The sequence below is a fragment of the Loxodonta africana genome, chromosome 26 (assembly GCF_030014295.1).
Source record: "Loxodonta africana isolate mLoxAfr1 chromosome 26, mLoxAfr1.hap2, whole genome shotgun sequence".
In the NCBI taxonomy this organism is placed as follows: Eukaryota; Metazoa; Chordata; class Mammalia; order Proboscidea; family Elephantidae; genus Loxodonta; species Loxodonta africana.
The window spans coordinates 1,334,924-1,362,044 of record NC_087367.1 but is presented as its reverse complement, the minus strand read 5'-3'; the positions used below and the strand labels follow the sequence as shown (position 1 = coordinate 1,362,044).

Genomic DNA, 27,121 nt, shown 5'->3' with positions numbered 1-27,121 from the left:
TCTTGTCTCTCTTCCTCATTCAAGTAATTAACCCCCTTTCTCTCAATCATCATCAATTTCTCCGTCACTACTGAATCTATGGAACCAACAATACCATTAAGTTCAAGGAACACCTAAAACCAATCAATTCCTGCAGGTGGAATATGAAAAAACACAAAGTATTTTCCATTCCTATCTGTCTCTCACCCTTCTAATCGATTCTTAAACATCTGTGCTCAGTCTGCCCTTACAGCTCTGACATTTGGGATTATGAGGATAAATAAAATCTAAGAAAAACTTTTAATTAAAAAACTTCCCTGGTGCCAAAAAAAACAGAGACCTTCCCCTCGCCCCCCTCTTCTTTAGAAAATTTGATTTGTAAATGCTTTCTCTAACTCTTTGAGAAATACGTGAATCCTTTTAATCCTCTTGGCCAGTTCTGATCCAAAGAAGGTCTTTCTTGGTGGCCTTGAAGGCATTTCTTTGAAATAGGAACATAAAGGAGGATAGCACCAAGTCTTCCTGTCTCTGTAGGAGTTTAAGCCAAAGGGGTTGGCTCCAAGATGTAACTCCCTATTGCTGAAACGATAGAAAAAGTTTTGTTTGCTTTTTTTCCCCCCTTTTGGATAAGACAATTAACAGGTATGTAATGGATTGTATTTGTCTGGCTATATAGAAGGGTGAAGTTTTTTTTTGTCTTTGCAGTCTCTTTAGCAGATTGCCTATGATGCACGTCACAGTGTGATTTAATATTTAGGATAAGACAATTAACAGGTATGTAATGGATTTTATCTGTCTGGCTATACAGAAGGGTGAAACCTTTTTGTCTTTGCAGTCTCTTCAGCAGATTGCCTATGATGCATGTCACAGTGTGATTTAATATTTACTCAGTAGTAAAAGTGCTACAGTCTTCTCTATTTTGTAGGAGGATACTGGGGTTGGCAGGTTTTAATTTTCCAAATAGGGTCCTCCCATTTAGAACACTTACTCTAGGCTGATACTCTCTATTCCAACTCCATACATTTGAGGCAGTAAGAGAGAGAGGACTAACTCAGAACTGAAGCCACTCCTGAAGTCCACCTTTCAGGCCTATAAAACAAATAACACATGTGAGGAATGTGTTTCTTAGTTCAGTCAAGTATAGAGACCAAACGGGCAACACCTACCCAAAAGCAAAGAGGAGAAGGCAGGAAGGAACAGAACACTGGATGAATGGACATGGAGAGCCCAGAGTGGAAAGAGGGGGAGTACTGACACATTGTGGGGACTGCAATTAACATCACCAAACAACTGGCGTATAAATTTTTTGAATGAAAACTAATCTGCACTGTACACTTTCACCTAAAACACAATTTAAAATTAAAAAAAAAAGGGGGGGGAGAGCGTGGAAAGAACATGAAGGTTTGGATTCAGACTACCTTAGGTATAAATTCTTTTTCCTTCTAGCAGCATTCTGGCCTTTGGACAAGTTACTTAACTCTCTGAACCCCGCACCTCATCTCTAAAACCAGGATACTACTACTTCACAGGTGAGATAAACTATCTGGCCCGGAGGAGGCTCTCAGCAAATGCGGGACACAAAGCTATACCGGATTCCTTCAACTCCGAATGGTTTTCCATCTCCCCTTCCTGCTGGGCCTCTCCGTTAAATCCCAGGATATGGGGTCCACCCAACGGCGACTCGTTTTTCGCTCAACTTCCACACGTAACGACGGGGCAACTGCTCCCCAGAGCACGAAATCGCGGCGCAGGACTCTGACTCGAAAGGTTTTCGTGGGTAAAACGCGTAAAGTCAACTCGGTGCCCTCGCAGCTTAAAGACAGAGGGGGAAGCCAGGCTGCGGGGGAGCCCCACGCAAACGAAGATCCCGCACGGAGAGCAGAGGCGCCGGCCGCGGCCGCACCCCCCAGCGGCGCCTCAGGACGCGCCGCCTCACCGCCGGCCGGGGGCGGCCATTTGCATGTACGAAAGCGGGAAAAGGGGGAAGCACCGATCGAAAACCCCAGGCCCACCTCCCCCGAGCCGCCGGCCCGCCCCGAGCGCCCCGGCAGGCCGGCCTCCCGACGTCACCGCTCCCTCCCACCCGCCTGTGAACTTTAAACCACGCTCGGCAGAACAACCCGGAGGAGGGGGATTTCTCGGCGGCCCGCGGCCTCAGCGCGCGGCCCGCACCTCCGCCTCCCGGCGTCCCCTGCGCTCCCCAGGATCCTGCGCTCCCGGCTCCCCCGGCCCGCAGCCCTTCGGGGGCGCATGCGCGGGGGCGGGCGCGCGCACGGGGCGCAGGGGCGTGCGGACGCGCGCGGGCCGCCGGAGGCCCCGCCCCCCGCCCCCGGAGGACGCGGTGGCGAGCGGCCGACGTCAGCGGCGGGAAATCCCCCTCCCGCCGGGCTGCCTGCCTCTCCGCGGGCGGGCGCTCGGCTCCCACCGCGCTCCGGCACCCTGGACGGGCGACGCCGGCTGACCGGAGCGCGAGAGCTAAGGAGGTGGGAAGGTGTGAGCCGCAGAGCCGAGGAGGGCGGGAAGGAGGAGGAGGGCCCGGGAGTGGCCAGGGAAACTGGGGTCCCGGCGGCAGAGGGCCGCGACCGGCTGACTGACTGACGCGCTCCCTGGCCGCGGCGCCGTCCGGCCCGGACGCTTGGAGCTGCCTGCGGGGCGGCGCGGTGAGCGGAACCATGGCCTCCGGTGAGTGTTCCCGGGGGGGAGCGAGGGCCTAGGTCCCCGCGGCAGGGTCGGGGGCAAAGGTCGCCCCGGGGCTGCTACCCGGGTTTCGGGGGCTCTCGGTCTGCCGGGCTTTGGCCGCGGCGCGTTCAGTCTTTAAAATCGCGTCAGCCGGCAAACCGTCCGCCCTTTGAAAAGTGACTTGCTTGAGGATTTGCGTGCGAAGTGACAAGCTCGCTCGGTAGTTGGGTCCCATTGTTGCAGCTGGAACCTTAGGAGTTGCCGGCGGCTTGGTGTTGGGATCGGGGCGGCGGTGGTCGGAAGGGAGACGGGGGTTCTCGGGGGGATTCGTGGTGAAATGGTGGCTCCTGCCTCAGAGCAGCAGCGGGGTGACCCCGTGTCGCCGGGAGCTGCCCCTCGGGTGACCCCACCCGCATGTCGCCGGGTGACCCCCGTGTCGCCGGGAGCTGCCCCTCGGGTGACCCCACCCCCATGTCACCAGGTGACCCCACCCCATGGTGACCCCACCCCATGGTGACCCCACCCCATGGTGACCCCACCCCAGGTGACCCCTGTGTCGCAGGGAGCTGCCCCTCTGGTGACCCCACCCCATGGTGACCCCACCCCAGGTGACCCCTGTGTTGCAGGGAGCTGCCCCCGAGGTGACCTCACCTCCAGGTGACCCCACCCCCAGGTGATCCCCGTGTAGCCGGGAGCTGCCCCTCGGGTGACCCCACCCCGTGTCACCAGGTGACCCCCGTGTCGCCGGGAGCTGCCCTCCAGGTGACCTGACCCCCAGATGACCCCACCCCAGGTGACCCCCGTGTCGCCGGGAGCTGCCACCCAGGTGACCCCACCCCAGGTGCCTCCACCCCAGGTGACCCCCGTGTCGCGGCGGAAAGGCGCCCCGAGAGCACATCCGAGGGCGAAGCCGGGTGCCCCCCTCCCGGTCGGCTTTCCCCTGGGGCAGGAGGGAAGGGGGTTCGGACCTCAAGCCCTTAAGCGCCGGCTGGAGACAGACCAGCTCCTGCAGCTTCTGCAGGGCTCACCTCTCGGGAGTGGACGCCTGCCGGTGGCTTTGTGGGGCTGTGGGGTGGGCGAGGGCGTCTGCAGTGCAGGAACGGGGCCCGGGGGGCTGTGGGGTGGGCGAGGGCGTCTGCCGTGCAGGAACGGGGCCCGGGGGGCTGTGGGGTGGGCGAGGGCGTCTGCCGTGCAGGAACGGGGTCCGGGGGGCTGTGGGGTGGGCGAGGGCGTCTGCCGTGCAGGAACGGGGTCCGGGGGGCTGTGGGGTGGGCGAGGGCGTCTGCCGTGCAGGAACGGGGTCCGGGGGACTGTGGGGTGGGCGAGGGCGTCTGCCGTGCAGGAACGGCATCGGGGGGCTGTGGGGTGGGTGAGGGCGTCTGCCGTGCAGGAACGGGGCCCGGGGGGCTGTGGGGTGGGTAAGGGCGTCTGCCGTGCAGGAACGGGGCCCGGGGGGCTGTGGGGTGGGCGAGGGCGTCTGCCGTGCAGGAACGGGATCGGGGGGCTGTGGGGTGGGCGAGGGCGTCTGCCGTGCAGGAACGGGATCGGGGGGCTGTGGGGTGGGCGAGGGCGTCTGCCGTGCAGGAACGGGGCCCGGGGGGCTGTGGGGTGGGCGAGGGCGTCTGCCGTGCAGGAACGGGGTCCGGGGGGCTGCGGGGTGGGCGAGGGCGTCTGCCGTGCAGGAACGGGGCCCGGGGGGCTGTGGGGTGGGCGAGGGCGTCTGCCGTGCAGGAACGGGGTCCGGGGGGCTGCGGGGTGGGCGAGGGCGTCTGCCGTGCAGGAACGGGGTCCGGGGGGCTGTGGGGTGGGCGAGGGCATCTGCTGTGCAGGAACGGGGCCCGGGGGTCTGTGGGGTGGGCGAGGGCGTCTGCCGTGCAGCAACGGGATGGGGGGGGGGTGCTGTGGGGTGGGCGAGGGCATCTGCCGTGCAGGAACGGGGCCCGGGGGTCTGTGGGGTGGGCGAGGGCGTCTGCCGTGTAGGAACGGGATCAGGGGGCTGTGGGGTGGGCGAGGGCATCTGCTGTGCAGGAACGGGGCCCGGGGGTCTGTGGGGTGGGCGAGGGCGTCTGCCGTGCAGCAACGGGATGGGGGGGGTGCTGTGGGGTGGGCGAGGGCGTCTGCCGTGCAGGAACGGGATGGGGGGGTGCTGTGGGGTGGGCGAGGGCGTCTGCAGTGCAAGGCCAGGGGACTGGAGACCCGTTGGTTTACGCTTGACCCCGCCTCCCAACCCCCTGCTCCGTGACCCTAAGTCCAGGCTGATACTTAACAGAAGAGGAAGTAGAAAACTTAAAGGATCTTTTTAAAGGGTTGAGCAGAACAGTGCTGCAGCCACTACTCTAAGCTGAAAAGGAAATAGGGGTGTTTCATGTGACGTTTGATTTCAGTTTGTCTTTGTGGTTTTCTTGTGAGAACACAAATATGGTTTAAAACTCTCCACTTTCCCTTTACCCATTTCAGTGACCCCGAACTTTCAGATAATGTTCTAAGTTCATAAACTCAAAGCACATTTAGATTAAAAGCACAAAGATGACTTTGAAATATTTGGTTAATTTATTGGTTATCAGAAAGATGTTTTATGGAAGTGGTGAAGAATGACAAGCATTACAAGGAAAAGGTCAGCCTGATGTCGATTTAATCAAACTTTACTAATTTACTGCATGAATATATTGTGATCTAACTCTTGCAAGAGAAAAAAATTAATTCTCTATAGAGTAGCATTCTAAGACCCACATGATTTTAAAATGTGATGCAATTTAAATTTGTTTAATGACATTATATCTTCTGCTGTTATGAGGACTAAGAATTCCCTAAACTGGAGGGAGGAAACTTTTAAAGTTTTGGAGGTTTGGAAGTTGAAAAGTGATTATCTTACTTTTTTTTTTTAACATTGTCTCACGAGTTAGATTAAAATAGGACTATTTAAAATATGTTATTTTAAAATGTAATCCAGTTGTTTGAAAACTGCTGGGCAAGTATTTTTTTAAAGGAGTTTATTTCCCTTAAACAGTTGTAAAAGCCTTACATAGAGAAAAAGATTCACAAAATAAATCATAAATTCCCAGCCATACTTTGAAAATGGTAATTTAACTGAAAGTGTAACCAAAAAAAAAAAAAAAATTGTCTTAATTCATTGTCTGGTTTAGATTCTGTTTGTAGTAAAAAAAAAAAAAAAAGGTAGTATTAAAACCTCAAGAAGTATTTTTATTGACTACCTAACCTTTGGGACCATTTCTTCATTTCTCACCGGATGTCATATGTAAATAGATATGTGTAGTTGAATATGTGGTCTATATAACATAAAAGTAACATATCATAATTTCATAGGGACTTCACAGCTCTGGTTCTGTTAAGCAGTTTTTCATTGCCCCTTTTTTTTTTTAGACCTTAATTCCAGCCTAATTAGGATAGGCATTGTGAGGAAAAATGTCCCCAAATCTGTCTAAGGTATCCAGTTAGGCAGCCGTTACTCTTGTATGTATGATTCTGTTCTCTTGAATACAAGTAAAATCAGTTATTTTTGTGTTTGAATTCAAAACCTGCTGTTGTTCCAGTAAAAAAGAGCAAAGCATCCTTGTAAGATGCATAGCCGTGCTTACTAATAAACTAGTACTTTCTTTTGTAAAGCGTGTTGTAAATGTTAGATGATTCGTTTTTATTCACGTTTTTCTTTGGTATAATTCTGCTAAGTCACATAATAATAGGAAGTACATGAAAAAATTGTTTTCATAAACCACATTACTTACCAACTCTTTGTAGTGTAAATTTTGAGAGATCTATTTTTTCCTCTGTAGTGAGAGAAAAAAAATGGACGTAGATATGATGCAGCTTATCTTTAATGATAGAGCTGAAAGTTAGGAATGGGTAGCTAAAGCAAATGACTTTTATTCTTCTTTTTTAGTAAGACTGTATATTGTTTCAGAAATACAAACCACGTAAAGGCAGAGATCACAGTGGTGTAAAAGAATGAAGGTTGTATATGACAGACACAGTCAATCAAATGACTAGGGAGGAACCAGATGAATCACGGCTAGGAACGTCTGTGGTGTGCGTGATGACTCTGAGACACAACCTAAGGGACTCAGAATTTCTTTTTGTTCCAACATCCTCTCATCTGTGTTCTCTACAGATGATGTGTTTGTAGGCATATGACCTTAACACACCTTCCTACTTTGTTGAGTCGACATCTGAGCTGTGTATGGGTTTTATACTCATGCAGAAGTCAAGCTGTTTGGGATCAGGAGTAGGTTTGCCGGATGAGGCGCAGGATACCCAGCTAGACTGAAATTTCAGATAAGCAACAAGTAGTCTCTTAGTATACTGCAACATGTCCCAAATAGTCACTGTTTCGCTGAAATTCATATTTCTGGATATTCTGTACTTTTATTTTTAAAACAGTAAGGTCCTGCGATCTGTTTTTACTAGAATGCCTGAACAATCTGGGACAGATTTTGAATGTTTACCTACTTTGCATTCTGATAGTTAAAAAGTTTTCTGAGGATTTCATATTTTCCCCCCACAGTAGTGGGATCTCTACTGCCAAAATCTTTTACTGCATCTTTTGTTTGCCTTTGGTGCATCCATCGGTCAAATACTCACCTGAAAATTCCCAACTTGGGTTCTTCCTTAAGGCCTGATTCGGTTAGCCTGGTACAATTGCAATGAACTTGGACTTCAGCTGTGGTAGACCTAGATTGGTGTTTATTCCAGTTCTGCTATTCTGTGATGTATGGGTTCAGTGTCATCAGAAAAACACACAGAATGAGTATCTACTGCAAAGGCTTGTTGTGAGGAACAAATGAGGTGATGCATGCCCCATAAAATTCTTCTTGAGTGGAGCTGTTTTGGGACTCAGACTTCTAGGAAACGTGAGTCACTAGAGATACTTACCAACACCAAACCTGTTGCCGTCAAGTCCATTCCAACTTATAGTGACGCTATATAGGACAGAGTAGAACTGCTCCGTAGAGTTTCCAGGGAGTGGCAGGTGGATTCGAACTGCCGACCTTTTGGTTAGCAGCTGAGCTCTTGACCACTGTGCCACCAGGGCTCCTTAGAGACACTTAGCACTTAACATTAGGTACCCTTTGATTATAGGAGTCCCAGGTGGTGCAAACGGCTAACACGCTTGGCTGCTAACTAAAAGGAAGGTTGGAGGTTCGGGTCTACCCGGAGGCACCTCAGAAGAAAGACCTGGCAGTCTGCTTCTGAAAACTCAGCCATTGAAAACCCTGTGGGGCACGGCTCTGCTGTGACACACATAGGATCGCCATGAGTCGAAATCAACTCGATGGCAACTGGTTACTGGTTAAGATTCCAGAATTTTATGAGAACATAAAACCAATAATAATAAACTAGACCAGATGATAGAAATGCGTCTTTCAAGAATTTTTAAGCAAAGAATGCCCATTTACTTTTGAACAATTTGAAGTGGTTTTGTGTGTATTTAAACAGAGTAGATATTTGGAGGCAGTGTCTCTTCTCTTCCTAAAAATTTACTTAGTAGACAGTTCAACAATCTGTCCTTTTGCTAATTTGACTGACATCAGTCATTCTTTGACTTCTTTTGCATCTCCTGTGGTAGTCTTTTTCTGCCTTACAGGAGTAGTAGGCTTGAATGTTCTTTGACTTTTTATTCAATGAATGCAGTTTTATCTTTGTAAGACATAGTGACTAAGTTTTGTTCACTAGGTTAGAAGGAAGTGGAAAAACTTACCTGTGTCTTAAGGTAAAGAGGATCATCAGCATGACTTAACTGGGTTCCGAGGTTTGAGGAAATAGGAACAGATCTTCTTTTCATTTTCTCCCAAGTGAGTAAAGGTGATATTTGGGAAAGTGTGTTGTTAGCTCCGTTTACTCCTTTGGGTCTCAGTAGCTGTGTGAGGGATTTGCAGTTCGCTGTTCTCCACTGTGCGGTGGCACGTTGGTGTGTTGGTGTGGGCAAGAAACATGTCTCTGATGATAGCTAAAGTATTAATTTTGCAAACAATTTACCTTTTAAATAAATGAGAGCGATTGAAAGCTATCCCTGTACTAATGTCTTCTTCCCTTGCTTGTGTTTGGATAAGTTTTGCTGAACTGGGAGAGAAAGAGGAGTTAGAACCAGCTGGAATTGCTCGGCCTGTTTTATTCATGATACAGCCCATACTTGTACCTGAATTTTTGTGTACCTTCTCTAGGTATGTGATTGGTGTTACCACTTCTTTGTTTTAGGTCGGTGTTTTCATAAGCAGGAGTGTGTGTTAGAAGTGCCTTCAGAGGCTTTTTCAGAAACATGTGTCTGGGCTTTGCCCTTGAAGATTTCCATTTCTGTTCAGCAGGCCTCGGGTGAGCGCAAGACGCGAGTGTTTTGAAGAAGCTACCTAGGTGGTTCTGATGGGCCCCACAGTGTGAGTCTGTCCTGGTACCTGGGTGGTTCTGATGGGCCCCACAGTGTGAGTCTGCCCTGGTACCTGGGTGGTTCTGATGGGCCCCACAGTGTGAGTCTGCCCTGGTACCTGGGTGGTTCTGATGGGCCCCACAGTGTGAGTCTGTCCTGGTACCTGGGTGGTTCTGATGGGCCCCACAGTGTGAGTCTGTCCTGGTACCTGGGTGGTTCTAATGGCCCCACAGTGTGAGTCTGTCCTGGTACCTGGGTGGTTCTGATGGGCCCCATAGTGTGAGTCTGTCCTGGTACCTGGGTGGTTCTGATGGCCCCACAGTGTGAGTCTGTCCTGGTACCTGGGTGGTTCTGATGGGCCCCACAGTGTGAGTCTGTCCTGGTACCTGGGTGGTTCTGATGGGCCCCACAGTGTGAGTCTGTCCTGGTACCTGGGTGGTTCTGATGGCCCCACAGTGTGAGTCTGCCCTGGTACCTGGGTGGTTCTGATGGGCCCCACAGTGTGAGTCTGCCCTGGTATCTGGGTGGTTCTGATGGGCCCCACAGTGTGAGTCTGCCCTGGTACCTGGGTGGTTCTGATGAGCCCCACAGTGTGAGTCTGTCCTGGTACCTGGGTGGTTCTGATGGGCCCCACAGTGTGAGTCTGCCCTGGTACCTGGGTGGTTCTGATGGGCCCCACAGTGTGAGTCTGTCCTGGTACCTGGGTGGTTCTGATGGGCCCCACAGTGTGAGTCTGCCCTGGTACCTGGGTGGTTCTGATGGGCCCCACAGTGTGAGTCTGTCCTGGTACCTGGGTGGTTCTGATGGGCCCCACAGTGTGAGTCTGTCCTGGTACCTGGGTGGTTCTGATGGCCCCACAGTGTGAGTCTGCCCTGGTACCTGGGTGGTTCTGATGGGCCCCACAGTGTGAGTCTGCCCTGGTACCTGGGTGGTTCTGATGGCCCCACAGTGTGAGTCTGCCCTGGTACCTGGGTGGTTCTGATGGGCCCCACAGTGTGAGTCTGCCCTAGTACCTGGGTGGTTCTGATGGGCCCCACAGTGTGAGTCTGTCCTGGTACCTGGGTGATTCTGATGACCCCACAGTGTGAGTCTGCCCTGGTATCTGGGTGGTTCTGATGGGCCCCACAGTGTGAGTCTGCCCTGGTACCTGGGTGGTTCTGATGGCCCCACAGTGTGAGTCTGCCCTGGTATCTGGGTGGTTCTGATGGGCCCCACAGTGTGAGTCTGTCCTGGTACCTGGGTGGTTCTGATGGCCCCACAGTGTGAGTCTGCCCTGGTACCTGGGTGGTTCTGATGGGCCACACAGTGTGAGTCTGCCCTGGTATCTGGGTGATTCTGATGGGCCCCACAGTGTGAGTCTGTCCTGGTACCTGGGTGATTCTGATGGGCCCCACAGTGTGAGTCTGTCCTGGTACCTGGGTGGTTCTGATGGGCCCCACAGTGTGAGTCTGCCCTGGTATCTGGGTGATTCTGATGGGCCCCACAGTGTGAGTCTGTCCTGGTACCTGGGTGATTCTGATGGGCCCCACAGTGTGAGTCTGTCCTGGTACCTGGGTGGTTCTGATGGGCCCCCCACAGTGTGAGTCTGTCCTGGTACCTGGGTGGTTCTGATGAGCCCCACAGTGTGAGTCTGCCCTGGGCATCTCCTTGGGTCTAAGTGCTGTGGGCCTGCGCCGCGGTGCAGTATCTTCTTCAGCTAGGGTGGGTTTGTTTTAGGTTGCGGTTTTTTGTGAGCTATCAGTTATTGTGACTTTACCCTCAGCTGCTTTTATGCTTGTTTTTTTGAATTTGATCCTGGATCCCAACTGTCATATTAAGTAATGTTATTCACAACTTCTTTCTCTTATGACTTTTTGTAATTTTGTAGCATTGGCTCTATTATTAATTATATGCCCTTGAGCAAGTCATTTAACATTTTTGAACTTCAGTTTTATCATCTATAAGATGGAACAGTAATTCCTGTGGTTTTTTTTTTTTAAATGAAGATCAAAGCCATTCAGAGGATCAAATGAGAAATGTATGGAAAAGTGCTTTAAAATGGTTTTATAATTGTAACTGCTGGGATTAGTATTTTTTCACTGTATATTTAATGCTGATTTCTAATTCTAACAGTAAGTTTTTTAATTAATAATGTATCTATTTTTGACAGTTTATGATCCACTTTTAGCTATTTTTATTTCAGAATAATTTATCTTTTTAATCTTAAAAACTCAACTTATAGGCCACTATGTTTAAAAATAGTGCCCTTTTTTGCCTAAGAGTACAAAAAAAAAGCATAAATATATCTTGCAAACACGTTCGGTATATTTCAGATGTTATTCTGTAGTAACATTTTACTGTTCAGAATATAGGGGCCAATTTAAATTTTTTGCAATCTTGATTAAAGAAAAATACAGAAAATCGACTTGTTTAGGCTGTTTTGAAGACATTTTAATGCTTTTCAAAACTAGGGATTTGAGACAATCTTAGTTAAAAGTACTCATTTTTTCTACAACTCCCTGATTTATATTTTGCCTTTTTCTACTTCATGGATGACTAAATTTCAGAACTTTTTATCTTAAGGAAGAATGGTAGGCAGTTCAGTGCAGGGTCCTGAGGAAGGAAGTAACTGGTGCGTTACACTGATGTATGATGTAAACCTTACAGCTGGGAGGTTTTTTAAAACTTATAAATACAGATAAATCACAACAGGAATGGATATAAGAAAGTATAAAGGTGTAGCACTGTTGCAGCTCAGTGCCTACAGAGCGCTGTTTTTAAAAATCATAAATACAGTTAAAGAAATCACAGTATGAATGGGTATAAGAAAGTATAAAGGTGTAGCACTGTTGCAGCTCAGTGCCTACAGAGCGCTGTTTTTAAAAATCATAAATACAGTTAAAGAAATCACAGTATGAATGGGTATAAGAAAGTATGAAGGTGTAGCACTGTTGCAGCTCAGTGCCTACAGAGCGCTGTTTTTAAAAATCATAAATACAGTTAAAGAAATCACAGTATGAATGGGTATAAGAAAGTATGAAGGTGTAGCACTGTTGCAGCTCAGTGCCTACAGAGCGCTGTTTTTAAAAATCATAAATACAGTTAAAGAAATCACAGTATGAATGGGTATAAGAAAGTATGAAGGTGTAGCACTGTTGCAGCTCAGTGCCTACAGAGCGCTGTTTTTAAAAATCATAAATACAGTTAAAGAAATCACAGTATGAATGGGTATAAGAAAGTATAAAGGTGTAGCACTGTTGTAGCTCAGTGCCTACAGAGCGCTGTTTTTAAAAATCATAAATACAGTTAAAGAAATCACAGTATGAATGGGTATAAGAAAGTATGAAGGTGTGGCACTGTTGCAGCTCAGTGCCTACAGAGCGCTGTTTTTAAAAATCATAAATACAGTTAAAGAAATCACAGTATGAATGGGTATAAGAAAGTATGAAGGTGTAGCACTGTTGCAGCTCAGTGCCTACAGAGCGCTGTTTTTAAAAATCATAAATACAGTTAAAGAAATCACAGTATGAATGGGTATAAGAAAGTATGAAGGTGTAGCACTGTTGCAGCTCAGTGCCTACAGAGCGCTGTTTTTAAAAATCATAAATACAGTTAAAGAAATCACAGTATGAATGGGTATAAGAAAGTATGAAGGTGTAGCACTGTTGCAGCTCAGTGCCTACAGAGCGCTGTTTTTAAAAATCATAAATACAGTTAAAGAAATCACAGTATGAATGGGTATAAGAAAGTATAAAGGTGTAGCACTGTTGCAGCTCAGTGCCTACAGAGCGCTGTTTTTAAAAATCATAAATACAGTTAAAGAAATCACAGTATGAATGGGTATAAGAAAGTATGAAGGTGTGGCACTGTTGCAGCTCAGTGCCTACAGAGCGCTGTTTTTAAAAATCATAAATACAGTTAAAGAAATCACAGTATGAATGGGTATAAGAAAGTATGAAGGTGTAGCACTGTTGCAGCTCAGTGCCTACAGAGCGCTGTTTTTAAAAATCATAAATACAGTTAAAGAAATCACAGTATGAATGGGTATAAGAAAGTATGAAGGTGTAGCACTGTTGCAGCTCAGTGCCCACAGAGCGCTGTTTCTGTTTCCACAGTGGTGGAGTCAAGTAAGGAAAGTCTGACCAATCACTTGCATATTCCCTGTAATGTTTAAGTAACGTTCACAAACAAAAACATCTAACTTTAGAGTTTCAGTCATTCACTCAACAGATATCAAGGCACTAATGAGTAAGACACAGTCCCCACCTTCAAGGAACCTGAAGAAATAAGACAGGTGTCTTCCCTAAACTGGAGTCACTTGGAACAGTTGTCATAAAGCAGAATACTATGGGAGCTTTGAGGAGAGGAGGTTACTTCTAGCCGGGGGAATCTGTTACTTGGTTCTGAGACTTTTTACCAATAAAGAGCTTCTGTAAAAGGAAGAATAGATTTCAGAAATTTTCGAGTGCTTGATAGTCTATGATAAGTAATATTTATTTCATTAAAAGTTTTTTAAAATCTTTTCAGCAATTGCTTTTTTGTTCTTTTACCTACAGACTTTTTCCGTAACTGCATTATCTGGTTTACAGAAGTGTATTAGCCACTGAGAGATGGGAGTGCTCACCGAGCCAGCACTTTATTCACAGGGCCCCTTCCCCAAAAGTGAGCCCTTTACCGGTAGTGATGTCATTCAGTGTCAGTTTCTTATCCAGACACCCTTTAAGTAAGTAGTGGGCAGGGATTTATTTGGCCTTTAGTTCAACCACGTAAATATTGAAGATACAGTTTTAAAGATAGTGTTGATTTTATCAGCTATTTAGAGGAAATGTACTTCCCCTTAAATATTCCTACAAGGATATATGAAGATGTTAAATATTTTAGTATGAGATATACTCATCTGCATTCCTGTCTGTTTTTCAGTAAAATCGAAATAAGCCTTTTGAACCTGGTTGGGTTAAAATCTGTATTCCCTGGCCCTTTGTCCTTTTTCTTCTTTTTTCCCCATTGTGGTGAAAATACGCACAAGAAAACCTTTCCCACTTCAGTAGTTTCCTCATGTACAGTTTAGTGACACTGCCTGCAGCCTTCCTGCTGCACAGATTGTTCCCCGACCATGTTCCCCGACCATGAACATAAACTCAGCGCCCCCTAAGCAGAAGCCCTCCTTTCCCCAGGCCTGGTAACCACTAACAACCTTTGCTTTTCATACATTTACTCGTTTTGTATAAATAAGATCATACAGAATTTCTCCTATGACTTGTCTCGCTCAGGAGCCCTGGTGGTGCAGTGGTTAAGAGCTCAGCCGCTAACCAAAAGGTCAGCGGTTTGAACCCACTAGCCGCTCCTTGGAAACGCTATGGAGCCAGCTTTACTTTGTTCTGTAGGGTCACAATGAGTCGGAATCAACTCCATGGCAAGAGGGTTTTCATTTGGTTTTCCCTCGCCCAGCATGATATTTTCATCCGTGTTGTGGCATGTGTCAGAACTGCATTTCTCTTTGTGGCTGAGCAGGATCACATTGCAGAACTGCATTTCTCTCTGTGGCCGAGCAGGATCACATTGCACATTTTGCTTACCCATTCATCTGTCGATGGACATTTCCGGGCCTTTGTGTTTTGAATGAACACAGAGGTGGTAAGTTCAAACACAAGGGGTCTGAGCCCAAGAGGATAAAACTAAACGTAAAGTAATAACTCATTACTCAGTGACCCAAAGTAGAAACCTTGGAGCCATCAGTAATCCTGATGTTGAGTCCCCAAGTACTGCCCTTTTTGTCTTCTAAATAGCCCCTTATCCCAGTTACTGCTATCATTTCAGACACACCCTCCCCTGTCCACATTGTTGTAATAGCCTCTCAGCTCTTCTCTTCAGTCTGTCCACTGCCACCAGAATTCCTACTCCGAAATGCCTGTCTAATCATGTGATTCCCCTGCTTAGAAACATGCACTGATTCATGGCACCCTTGGAATAAGATCCAAACCCCCTTGTGTGCTCTGGCTATCAGTTCTCTTTGTAAAGAGTGACGTTTGCTGCACTCCTGTGGGAACCTGCACCGGTGATTCTGTAACAGACCCTTCCCTGCTGCCACACCTCGGGCACACAGTTCCCTTTCCCTAGAATGTCCTGGATTTTTCCCTTCCCTGCCCATCTCTCTCCCCACCCTTTTGCTTCATTCACTCTTTTTCCCTCTGACATAATGAGGCACTCCTGTTTTGCTCTTGTCATGACTTTATTCTGAATTTTGTTTATGTTTTCCTGTCTTCTGTAGTCTAAGAATTTGTTTTCTGTTCACTGGTCCATAAGGCCCTTGTTTAAGTCAATGTTTTCAAAAAAGCATTTGAAATAATGTTGTTGTTGTTGTTGTTAGGTGCCGTCGAGTCGGTTCCAACTCGTAGCGACCCTACGCGCCACAGAACGAAACACTGCCAGGTCCTGAGCCATCCTTACAATCGTTGTTATGCTTGAGCTCATTGTTGCAGCCACTGTGTCAATCCACCTCGTTGAGGGTCTTCCTCTTTTCCGCTAACCCTGTACTCTGCTAAGCATGATGTCCTTCTCCAGGGACTGATCCCTCCTGACAACATGTCCAAAGTGTGTAAGATGCAGTCTCGCCATCCTTGCTTCTAAGGAGCATTCTGGTTGTACTTTTTCCAAGACAGATTTGTTCGTTCTTTTGGCAGTTCATGGTGTATTCAATATTCTTCACCAACACCACAATTCAAAGGCGTCAATTCTTCTTCGGTCTTCCTTATTCATTGTCCAGCTTTCACATGCATATGATGCGGTTGAAAATACCGTGGCTTGGGTCAGATGCACCTTGGTCTTCAAGGTCACATCTCTGCTCGTCAACACTTTCAAGAGGTCCTTTGCAGCAGATTTGCCCAATGCAATGCGTCTTTTGATTTCTTGACTGCTGCTTCCATGGGTGTTGACTGTGGATCCAAGTAAAATGAAATCCTTGACAACTTCAAGTCTTTTCTCCATTTATCATGATGTTGCTCATTTGTCCAGTTGTGAGGATTTTTGTTTTCTTTTTGAAAAAATAGGCCCATTGTGTTACCCCTTCTGAAGGTGGCTTGCCTTCACAGAGGACAAGCCTTCCATCAATGAAATGGATATCAGATTGTGGGAATTTAGAAATGATTAAACTGAGGGAGTTTTTTATTTGTTTACATTAACTACCTTACTTGTAAGTACACTTGAGTGTTTTTATTAAACTTCCGTTTCCTAGATTTGGATAATAAAAGAGAGCAAAGGTGCTTATGTTTTAAACCACTTAATTGAAGTATAGTTAAGGTACAATCAACTGCCTGTGTTTAAATTACATAACTTGGTAAGTTTTGACATTTGTATTCAACCTTGCGATCACCACCCCAGTCAAGATAATGAACATGTCCATTGTCCACAAGTTACCTGCCCACCTCACACCCCTGCAGCCAATGATGTCCTTGCTTTCATTACTGATTAGTGTACGGAACCTGAGTTTTGTGTCGGTGGAATTGTACGGTATATGCCCTTTTTGATCCGACTTCTTCACTCAGCGTAATTATTTTGAGATTCGTCCGTGTTGTTGTATGTACAGTAGTTCTTCATAAAGGTGGATATTTTGAATTAAATTTGTTATAGAAAGTAAGTTATTTTCGTTTTCCTCCGTTGTGTCTTCCGCTTTAAAAAAAAAGATTTAGACGTGACTGAAAATCCTCTTGAACCTAAAGTCCCTTTTGGGGCTTGTTTTGATAGATTATGTATCATTGTTGTTATTGTGTGCCATCAAGCCAATCCCGACTCATAGTAACCCTATAGGACAGAGTAAAACTGCCCCATAGGGTTCCCAAGAAGTGGCTGGTGGATTCCAACTGCCAGCCTTTTGGTTAGCAGCCTGAGCTCTTAACCACTTTGCCATCAGGGCTCCAGACTATGTATAAAAAACCAAACCCATTGCTGTGGAGGTAATTCCGACTCATAACGACCCTATAGGGCAGAGTGGAACTGCCCCATAGAGTTTCCAAGGAGCACCTGGTGGATTCGAACTGCCAACCTCTTGGTTAGCAGCCGTAGCACTTAACCAGTACGCCACCTTGAAATTCCAATGCAAATAACTTATACATGTTTAAATACATTTTCACGTTCAGGGAGCAGTCTTTTACTCCACTGTTAGAGTCTAATGTAAAACCAACCAGTTAAATTACATTTGAGTCACTTTTGGAGTACAATATTGTGCTTCTGAACACTATCTTCCTAGCCCCTCTGGGAAATCTTGGGGGAAACCCCTGTGCTTGGTTTCACGTGGGAAGTGGCTGTCTCTGAAGTGTTCGCCTCAGAGCTTCACACTGGCAGCATCAGCTGCGGACACCGAGTGATCAAGTCCTCACCAAGTCAGTGTGGTTTGAGCGGCTTGTGCCAACACTCCCCAGGAGCTCACTTTAACGGCAAAAGCAGTTTCTCCCACCCAATTGTGGATAATTACGCTTCAGCCTTGTTATTTCGTGTTGGAAGGGAAAATCTGCTGTTTTGGAAAAAACCAAAATGGTTAAAATCCATTATTATTGCTATCCTAATCTCACACCCCCCCCCCCCCCGCCTTTTTTTAATTTTCAGGTGGGTATAACCCGTATATAGAGATAATCGAACAACCCAGGCAGAGGGGCATGCGATTCAGGTACAAATGTGAAGGACGGTCAGCAGGCAGCATTCCCGGGGAGCACAGCACAGACAGCAACCGGACGTACCCGTCCATCCAGGTAATTGACCCTTCCTGTGTGCACCCCACATTCAGTGCCTCGTGTTTCAGCCCCTGCGGTTACGTTTGAGGCCCGGTTTCTTCAGGTCGTCACCACGGTCTCTTCTCTTTTCTCCTGTTTTTAATTGCTGTGTGCTAGATAGCTAGATGTCTAGGGGCATTTCTTATTTCACCCCTGTAGGTAAATCAGGGTCCGCAGGTGGTGCAGGCAGTTAACGTGCTCGGCTGCTAACCAAAGGGTTGGCAGTTTGAGTCCACCCAAAGGTCCCTTGGAAGAAGGCTTGGTGACCTACTGAAAAATCAGCCATTGAAAATGCTGTGGGCACAGTTCTGCTGTGGCACACACAGGGTTGCCGTCAGTCGCAGTCGACTCCGTAGCGGTTGGTTGATTGGTACGTAAATCGACAAGTGTTGTACATGGTTGTGTGTTAAGTCTAAGCAGAGTGAGTCATAGTGCATAGTGTACGCTGGCAGCTTTAGGATCATGACCCCTTTCCTCTCCTTCCAGAGCGAAGTTGTTGTGTCGGTTAAAGACGTGGATTCAGGAATCCAGAGTTATTTTCTTGACTGCGATCACTTGACAGCCTAGATGGAGGCTGTGGCAAAGAAGATCCTCTTTCTCCTCTCTCTGTACCTTTACTGTCGCCCTCTGGGTCTCTGGGTCTTACACTGACAGGTTTGAAATGCTATCACTTTTCAAATTGTTCGTGTAAATTTGGTAACATCTGCTATATTTATAGTTGTAAATATACTGTATTTATATTTTATATTTATGTATTATATTTTATTTGACTTTAAATAAAAATTTTAACCTTTAAATGCCAACTAAAAACCTTACTGGTAGAGTATATTCTGAAAAATGTTATTCAATCTTTCATCAACAGATTTTGGGTTAGTTTTATAACCGGATTATTTACAAGCCTCCTCATTTTATTGAACTTAAAGGGAATTGCCAAAGTTACAGAGTAAGCCCACGGCAAGCTGTGTGTTGAATTCCTGATTTTTATTACACTTTCAGCAGCTATACGATTTGGATTATCTAAGTTATTTAAGTGTTAAAATGGGAGAAATGCTAAGGAAAGGTAAATAAGGAAATATTCTTCCAATCCTTTTAAGAGTTATTTTTAGCTCTTCTCCACAGTTCAGTTTATTGTATGCGTTCTCTAAGATGTTCCTAAGATCAGCTTTTTGTTCACCGTTCTGGCCAGTCCTGCACACATCGTGACCTGAGCTCTGCATCAGCCTGGCTCTCAGTCTGCAGCGGTCACCTTCTCTTTCCTTCAGAAAGGCAGTACTTCCTGGTTATTGTTCAAATTATGGTTAAATTAAAAACTGTGGGTTTTAATGCCATCTACCCATTCTTACTTAACTACCTTTCTCCCTTACAGTGTGCTGGTTTTTATATTTCCTGCTTTGTTCTTGCAAACTTGCTGGCTTCCAAACTGAACTTTTGTTCCTCCCGTGCTCAGAGTACCCCCTTCTTCCACGCTAAACCCTCCTCTTCACTCTCAGTTCTAGATGTGCACTCTGTAAAACTGTATCTTGTTAAACTCAGTGGGACTTACTCCCTGGTGTTCTCTGGACACTTGCAATATGCTTATTGATTAGCAAATACTTTTGTGAAATAAAATGTTACACGTTAAGTAAAATGATCATTTTGGTGTGGTATCATTTCTACTATGGCTTAAATATGTACTTTCGAGGGATGTTTTTGGTGTCTCAGAGCAGGGCATTTGGTGACTTTACATCTAAGTGTTTTCTCATGTTCTGTGATCAAATTTGGCATAATTTTACCTGGTCTAAAAGAAAAATAAGGAGTCAGATGATTTGACCAATTGGAAGTTAGGACAGAAAATACAGGCGAAGAAACTGAGAAGTAAACTCTTCCAACTAGTATTCTCTGAGTTTCCTCCACCGCAGTTGATAGTCAACTGGAGTTTCTTTATCCATTGCTAACGACATTGTATAGAATGTGTACGTGTATATACGTATATGTGCATATGTACAGACAGTGAAACCTGTGTGGCTAAAACTTGACGGAACTGCCTTGTTTGCCAGGTCTCACAAGTTTCCCGCGTTTGACAGGGTTCAGTTCTTTACCTCTTTTCTGTCACTCATTTTAGTGGAAAATATTTGAGTTTTCCTTCTCTGACAGGTTTCTGCCTCACGCAGGTTCCAGCTTTCCCGGGTTTTACTGTATATATTTATGGTTCATGTATTTGATTTTTCCCTTTTTCAGATTATGAACTACTATGGAAAAGGAAAAGTGAGAATTACGTTAGTAACGAAGAATGACCCCTATAAACCTCACCCTCATGATCTAGTTGGAAAAGACTGCAGAGATGGCTACTATGAAGCAGAGTTCGGACAGGAGCGCAGGCCTCTGTTGTGAGTACACAGTCACAGAGTCCTCAGGGACAGAGACAGGACGCTTTGACCGTCTGTTACCTTTTGCAGGATAGATCAATTTCTTGTCCTATTTCTGTTTGCTGGTACATTGTAACTGTCTCACCATTTGCATTAGAACTGCCCGTTAATTATCCACCAGCAGGCAGGTTTACAGAGCCAGCAGGAGCCCTTCATTATTGTTACTAAAAGTAAAAAAAAAATCATAGCGACTCCCATTAAAACTTGAAAAAAAATGGGATGGAATAGAACTGCCCCATAGAGTTTCCAAGGAGCGGCTGGTGGACTCGAACTGCTGATTTTTTGGTTCGCAGCTGAGCACTTAACCACTGTGCCACCAGGGCTCCATTTTATGCTGTGATTTTTTCTCTTAGTCTGAATAATTTATGAAAGGTTTTCTAAATTTTTGTCCTGTCTTTTCATTTATAGTTATCTTAAAATTTACTAGATGTGAGGAAAATCAACTGGGAAACTATGATTTATTGAGGGGCAGGAAATAAAATTAACACAAGTCAGTAGTTCCATGGTTCAAAAAACGTAGCACTTGGTGTTGGTGAGGCTGCCAGAAGATGAGCCCGTTCACTGCGTTGGGCAGAGTGTAAAGTAATGAAGTCTTTCCGGTGAGCACTTTAACAACTGTATAGCAAAAGCCTGAAAAATATGAATGCCTCTTGAGCTAGCAATTCCACTTCTAGGAATTTATCCTTAGGAGATAAATAATTAAGCATGTTGAGACATTTAGCTGTGCTAATGTTCATTGCAGCTCTTTTTTGTGAAGGCAAAAAGTTAGAAACAGTCCAAATAATAAAGGAGGTTTAGTCAAACAATCTGGCACACCTATGCAACGTACTCCTATGTAGCCTTAAAAACACCAGTGCGGCTATGTGTCTCCTAGTATGGAAAGATAGTTAACTGTATGTGAGGTGAATAAAGTAGGTTTTAAAACAGAACGTGTGGAGAATTATTTTGGCTTAAAATATATAACTTTACATGGTAGCTATACACTTAGATATTAATACCAGTTGTCTCTGGCTAGGAAGGATTATGAGGTTTTTTTTTATGTTTTTTTTTTAACTTGTATTTATTTTATAATTAGTTTTTGTAATGAACATGTATAGCTTTTGGGTAAACAATGAAACAAATGACATGAAAAGAAAAATAAACAAACTAGTGTTTTAGTTATCTAGTGCTGCTATGACAGGAATCTGATGAGTAGATGACTTTAATAAGCAGAAATTTACTGCCTCACAATTTAGGAGGCTGGAAGTCTGAATTTAGGGTGTGGGCTCTAGGGGAAGGCTCGCTCTCTCTGCCTGCCCTGGTGGAAGGTCCTTGCGTCTTTTCAGCTTCTATTCCTGGGTGCCTTGGTGATCTTCATGTGGCGTGGTGTCTCTCTTCTCCCATTTGTGCTCGCTGGCTCTTCTTAGGCCTCAAAAGAGATTGACTCAAGATACCCTACACTAATGCTGCCTTATAAACATAACAAAGAAAACTCATTCCCAAATGGGATTGTAACCACAGGCATGGGGTTAGGGTTTACGACACATATTTTTGAGGGACGGGATTCAATCCATAACATCTAGCAATACCCATGTGGCCAAAAACACGCATTTTTGTCCTGCCTGTATTATTTGATCTCCCAACTGCATTTTACTTTGTTGGCCACGTCTTTCTTGAAACATTCTCATTCCTTGATATCCGTGAGACTGAACTCCCCAGTTTTACTTCTGCTTTCCTCAATTATTTTCCCGATAATCCCTATAGCTGTCTTCCCTGTCACACATTATATTTAGCTGTCATGCCTGTTGAGTGTCCTTTAAGTTAGGACAGTTCCCTAGCTTTTTGGGGTCTTTCATGACATCACCATATCTGAAGCATCCAGGTTAGTTGTCTTGAAGACTGTCTGTCAATGTGGATTACTCTGAATGGTTGCTCATAATAATATTCACATTAAACATTAAGAAATCTGCAGAGATAATGCTGTATCCGTCTCAAAATACTTCATCAAGAGATGTGTAATATCAGTATTTTCTATTCTTGGTGATAGTAAGTTTGATCACTTAGCAAGGTTTCTCCAATGTCAAAGTACCTTTTTCCACTGGAACACCTTGAGACTGTGTGAATATCCTATTCCCAATTACTTTTTGGCATCCATTAATAACTCCTACCTGAATCTGTTGTTAAATGGTGATTATAAAATGATGATTTAAAGAAAATTCTATCATTCCTTCTGTATTTGTTAGTCAGCATTCTCTTGTACCACTGTGGACTCCTGGATTCTTTTCTTAATCATTATTCAATATATTATAGTCCATTATGGCAATATTCTTTAGATTTTTCACATTGGAAATTTGACCAATGCAAGCCCCTTCACACCGTCTCCCATGCGCTTCTGACAAGACCCCGTCATTTCTCTGAGCGCTTCCTCTCTTTCTGAGGCAGCAGGGTGTTCCAGACTCACTCACACTGTTCTTGCTCTAGCCCCAGTTCCTTTCAGTTGGGAATGGTATTTAGTCTAATTGCTTTCTTTTATTTTTTTGGTTTTAAAGAACAGAAATTTATTTTCTTACAGTTCAGGAGGCTGGAAGTCCGAATTCAAGCCACCAGCTTTAGTGGAAGGCTCTCTCTGCTCTGGGGAAAAATTCTCGTCTCGACTTCACCAGCGTTCTTCTTGGCATTCCCTGGAGTCCACCATGTGGCCTCTGTCTTTCCCCATCTGTGCTTACCTGTCTCTGTGCCTAATCTGTTCTTTTTATATCTTGAATGTGGTTAAATTTAAGACATGCCCTATACTGATACAGCCTCATTAACGTAGCAAGGATTCCAACACATATTTGGGGGGACACAGTTCAATCTGTAATGCACCACCTGGGTTCTGATACCCCAGACCAAGCTGCTTCTCCATGTGGACCTTGCTCTGCCCGACTAAGTGTTAGTACGGAATTGTTCAGGAGGGGAAGGCTATGCTACAGCATTTGGTGCCAATCATCATCACCTTCTTGACATGTCCTCTTCCGTGTCTCAGAAGCACCTCGAGCAGAATACGCCCCAAGCTGTAATCTTACCTCTGCAGGCCTCTTTCCCCTGAAATTTGGTCTTTTTTCAGTGCTTCGTTTCTTCGCGGTTGCTACAAAGGCCTCAAACTTGAGTGTTGTCCTTGACATCCTTTACACAAGCGTAAAATACTGAATCCACTCACAAGGACGTCTTAAATAACTCTCGAATCTATTCACTTCTCTCTGTGAACTGCACACTGCCCCACTGCCACCGCAGTCTAAATCGGGGCTGCTGGGTTGGGATAGCCTCCCTTCTGGTATGCTTCCATCTCGTTGGCACCCTCCTCCCCGGTCTGTCCACTTTAGCCAGAGTGATTATTTCAGACACAAACTGTCACCTCCCACCCCTACTTAAAACATTTTGATGGCTTTATGTGGCTCTTAATGAGGACAGCGTCTGGCCATGACCTGCAAGGCCTTCTAGTGTGATATGTCTACACTGCAGGCACACAGGCCTCTTCTAGTGTGATATGTCTACACTGCGGGCACGCAGGCCTCTTCTAGTGTGATACGTCTACACTGCAGGCACGCAGGCCTCTTTTAATGTGATATGTCTACACTGCAGGCATACAGGCCTTCTAGTGTGATATGTCTACACTGCAGGCCTATGGCCTTCTAGTGTGGTATGTCTACACTGCAGGTACACAGGCTTCTTCTAGTGTGATATGTCTATACTGCAGGTACACAGGCTTCTTCTAGTGTGATATGTCTACACTGCCGGTACACAGGCTTCTTCTAGTGTGATATGTCTACACTGCAGGTACACAGGCTTCTTCTAGTGTGATATGTCTACACTGCAGGCACACAGGCCTTCTAGTGTGATATGTCTACACTGCAGGTCCATGGCCTTCTAGTGTGATATGTCTACACTGTGGGTACACATGCTTCTAGTGTGATATGTCTACACTGCAGTCCATGGCCTTCTCATGTGATATGTCTACACTGTAGTCCACGGCCTTCTCGTGTGATACATCTACACTGCAGTCCATGGCCTTCTCGTGTGATATGTCTACACTGCAGGTCCATGGCCTTCTCGTGTGATATGTCTACACTGCAGGTCCATGGCCTTCTCATGTGATGTGTCTACACCGTGGGTACACAGGCTTCTAGTGTGATATGTCTACACTGCAGGCACACAGGCCTTCTAGTGTGATATGTCTACCGTGCAGGCACACAGGCCTCTTCTAGTGTGATATGTCTACACTGCAGGCACACAGGCCTCTTCTAGTGTGATATGTCTGCAGTGCAGGCACACAGGCCTCTTCTAGTGTGATATGTCTACACTGCGGGCACACAGGCCTCTTCTAGTGTGATATGTCTACACTGCGGGCACACAGGCCTCTTCTAGTGTGATATGTCTATACTGCGGGCACACAGGCCTCTTCTAGTGTGATATGTCTACACTGCGGGCACACAGGCCTCTTCTAGTGTGATATGTCTACAGTGCAGGTACACAGGCCTCTTCTAGTGTGATAGGTCTGCAGTGCAGGTACACAGGCCTCTTCTAGTGTGGTATGTCTACACTGCAGGCACACAGGCCTTCTAGTGTGATATGTCCACACTGCAGGCACACGGGCCCTCCTTTGGTTTCCTTTAAGGACAGAGCTCTTCTCTATGACCTTTGGGTGTTCTCCTCTTTCTGGCTGGAGGTCTCTTCTCTCTCCTCTTTACCTAGTTTACTTCTGTTCATATTATCGTCTGCCAGGCGGTCTCTTCTCTCTCCTCTTAACTAGTTCACTTGTGTTCACATTATCACTTCCTGCAGGAAGCCCTTCTGCCCTCCCTGAATTGATCAGCTCTCTCATTTTAGGCCCCCGTGACATCACGTATCTCCCCTTCAGGACACTTGTCATGATTGCAGTTTAGCGTTTTTGTGTGTGTGATCATTTAATGTCTGTATCTTTCACTAGGCTAGAGGTCAGCAGCCCTTTTCTGTAAAGGCCACATGGTAAATATTTTCAGCCACACAGCCTCTGTCACAGCTACTCAGCTCCGCTGTTGTAGCATAGGGCAGCCATAGACAGCACATGGATGGGAGCGAGCGCGGTAGAGCTCCAGTAAACCTTTATCTGCAGAAACAAGTAGGGGGCTGGAGTTGGTCCACAGGCCTTGGTTTGCAAGCCCTGTGGTAGATCGTAAACTCCATGAGGGGACGGGTTGTAAATCCTCGGTGCTTTCTGGAGTTTTTGGTACATTGTAGAAGCCTGAAAACTTGTTGAAGGAGTATGAATGAACGACCAATGACTGCATATTTGACTCTTTGGGTGCCTCAGACGCTTGAATGCTTTTTTGAACTTTTCCCGTTTGAAAGCAATTTTTTTGAACAGGTCACTGAATCTCTGCAAACCTTGATTTCCTCGTGTCAGAATTTCAGAAATCCCCACTACTGCTAATGTTTTGTGAATAGCAGTTAAATATGGTTATTCAGATAAAACACAATGAAGTAGTATATAAATATATAAAACGAAGAAGTCTTTAAAACCTTTTTGTCAGAGAAAAAGAGAGAGCCATGCCAAGAATCTTAAAGAATAGTAATACTTTTGAAGAAGAGGATTATAGTTTTAGGATTTCAAATAAGGGCTAGAAATTCAAGATTTATTTTTTAATTTTGGAGGCAGAGGAAGGAAACGTCAAAGACATTGTAGGAGCTGGCAAGATCGCGGGTGCGATGAGTGAAGAGTGTAAACCTTAGACTCAGCATGAGCAGGAAGAGGGCCTGGAGGCAGCCTCCTGTGGCCAGTGGCCCGTGAAGTTGAACAGGCAGTCATGTTATTATAACTGAGTTTTGCTTCCTTGTTCACACCCACCCAACTTAAGTGATGTCATGGTTTTTCCATGTGGGAACAAGCATGACTGCTGGTTGGTGGGGGAGTCCCCACCACCATCTGTACTACACATATGCAGATTAGTCATATTTGTAGCTATTGAGAAGTTTTCCACAAATGACATTTTGAAGCTTTTGTTAAATATTATTGTTAGTATTAAACCTCTTACTGATTTTCTAAAAACACATTTCAATTCTTTCTTATAATGGATGATTATAACTTCACGCAATACAGCGCAAACCATATTATATTCCACTGCTACTAGCAGTGAAATCAGGGCTCAAAAAACAAGTGTCTGGGGGCCAGGCAGGTGGTATAAGTGAGCAGGGGGCTCAGGTGTGAGCGGGCTCGCAGGCCTTGCCCTGGGTGATGGGGCAGTGGTGCTCAGCCCCAGCCGTTGTTTCTGTACCAGCCTAGCACTGCCAGGCCTTTAAAAGGTTCAAGCGATGCGTACAAACATCAAGAGAAGTCAGTTTGTATGTAATTACCTGATTTTTAAATGTTGGCAACCTGTACACCTTTTTTTTTTTTTTTGGAATGTAGGCAACACTGTGGGCTCAACAAAATATCCCTGTGGGCTTCAGCCCATGGGCATGTTTTTATAGCTTCTGCTTGACCTAATCAGATACACACATTTTGTTGACTTGATGATGAGTTTGTTTGGGAGGTGAATTTTAGCTTTTGATGTTACTTTCCTGTTACGGTCTGCCCGTTCTGGTATATTTGACATAGGCGTATTGTTTGTTGTTGTTGAGTGCCATCGGGTTGATTCTGACTCATAGTGACCCTGTAGGACAGAGCAGACCTGCCCCGTAGTGTTTCCTAGGATGTAATCTTTATGAGAGCAGATCGCGAGGTGTCTTCTCCCTCAGAGCCCCTGGCTAAGTTTGAACCCTGACCTTTTGGTTAGCAGCCTAGCACTTAATATTGAACCACCAGGGCTCTTTAGATATATTAGTAAGGTGTAATTATGAAATATTGTGTGTAAAAATGATACACTATATCTGTTTTTCTTTTAACAGTTCTCGTAGAAATATAGCACCATCTTACCCCTGCATTTTTATCCCAACACATGGAATTC

General features: G+C 45.7%; 1 protein-coding gene across 4 annotated transcripts in view; it reads left to right on the top strand.

The window, feature by feature from the left end:
• The first annotated feature begins 2,367 nt into the window (after positions 1-2,367).
• The window catches only part of REL (REL proto-oncogene, NF-kB subunit), a 50,002-nt gene continuing 25,248 nt past the window's right edge, over positions 2,368-27,121 (top strand). For 3 of the 4 annotated variants that reach the window (XM_064277002.1, XM_064277004.1, XM_023557191.2), the window contains exons 1-3: positions 12,872-13,736; positions 17,612-17,754; positions 19,993-20,141. In XM_064277002.1, coding sequence (XP_064133072.1) covers positions 13,697-13,736; positions 17,612-17,754; positions 19,993-20,141 — 332 coding nt within the window. In that variant the 5' untranslated portion in view covers positions 12,872-13,696. Of the gene's footprint in view, positions 2,662-12,871; positions 13,737-17,611; positions 17,755-19,992; positions 20,142-27,121 lie in introns of those variants that run through there. The other variant, XM_064277003.1, reaches the window with a different exon arrangement.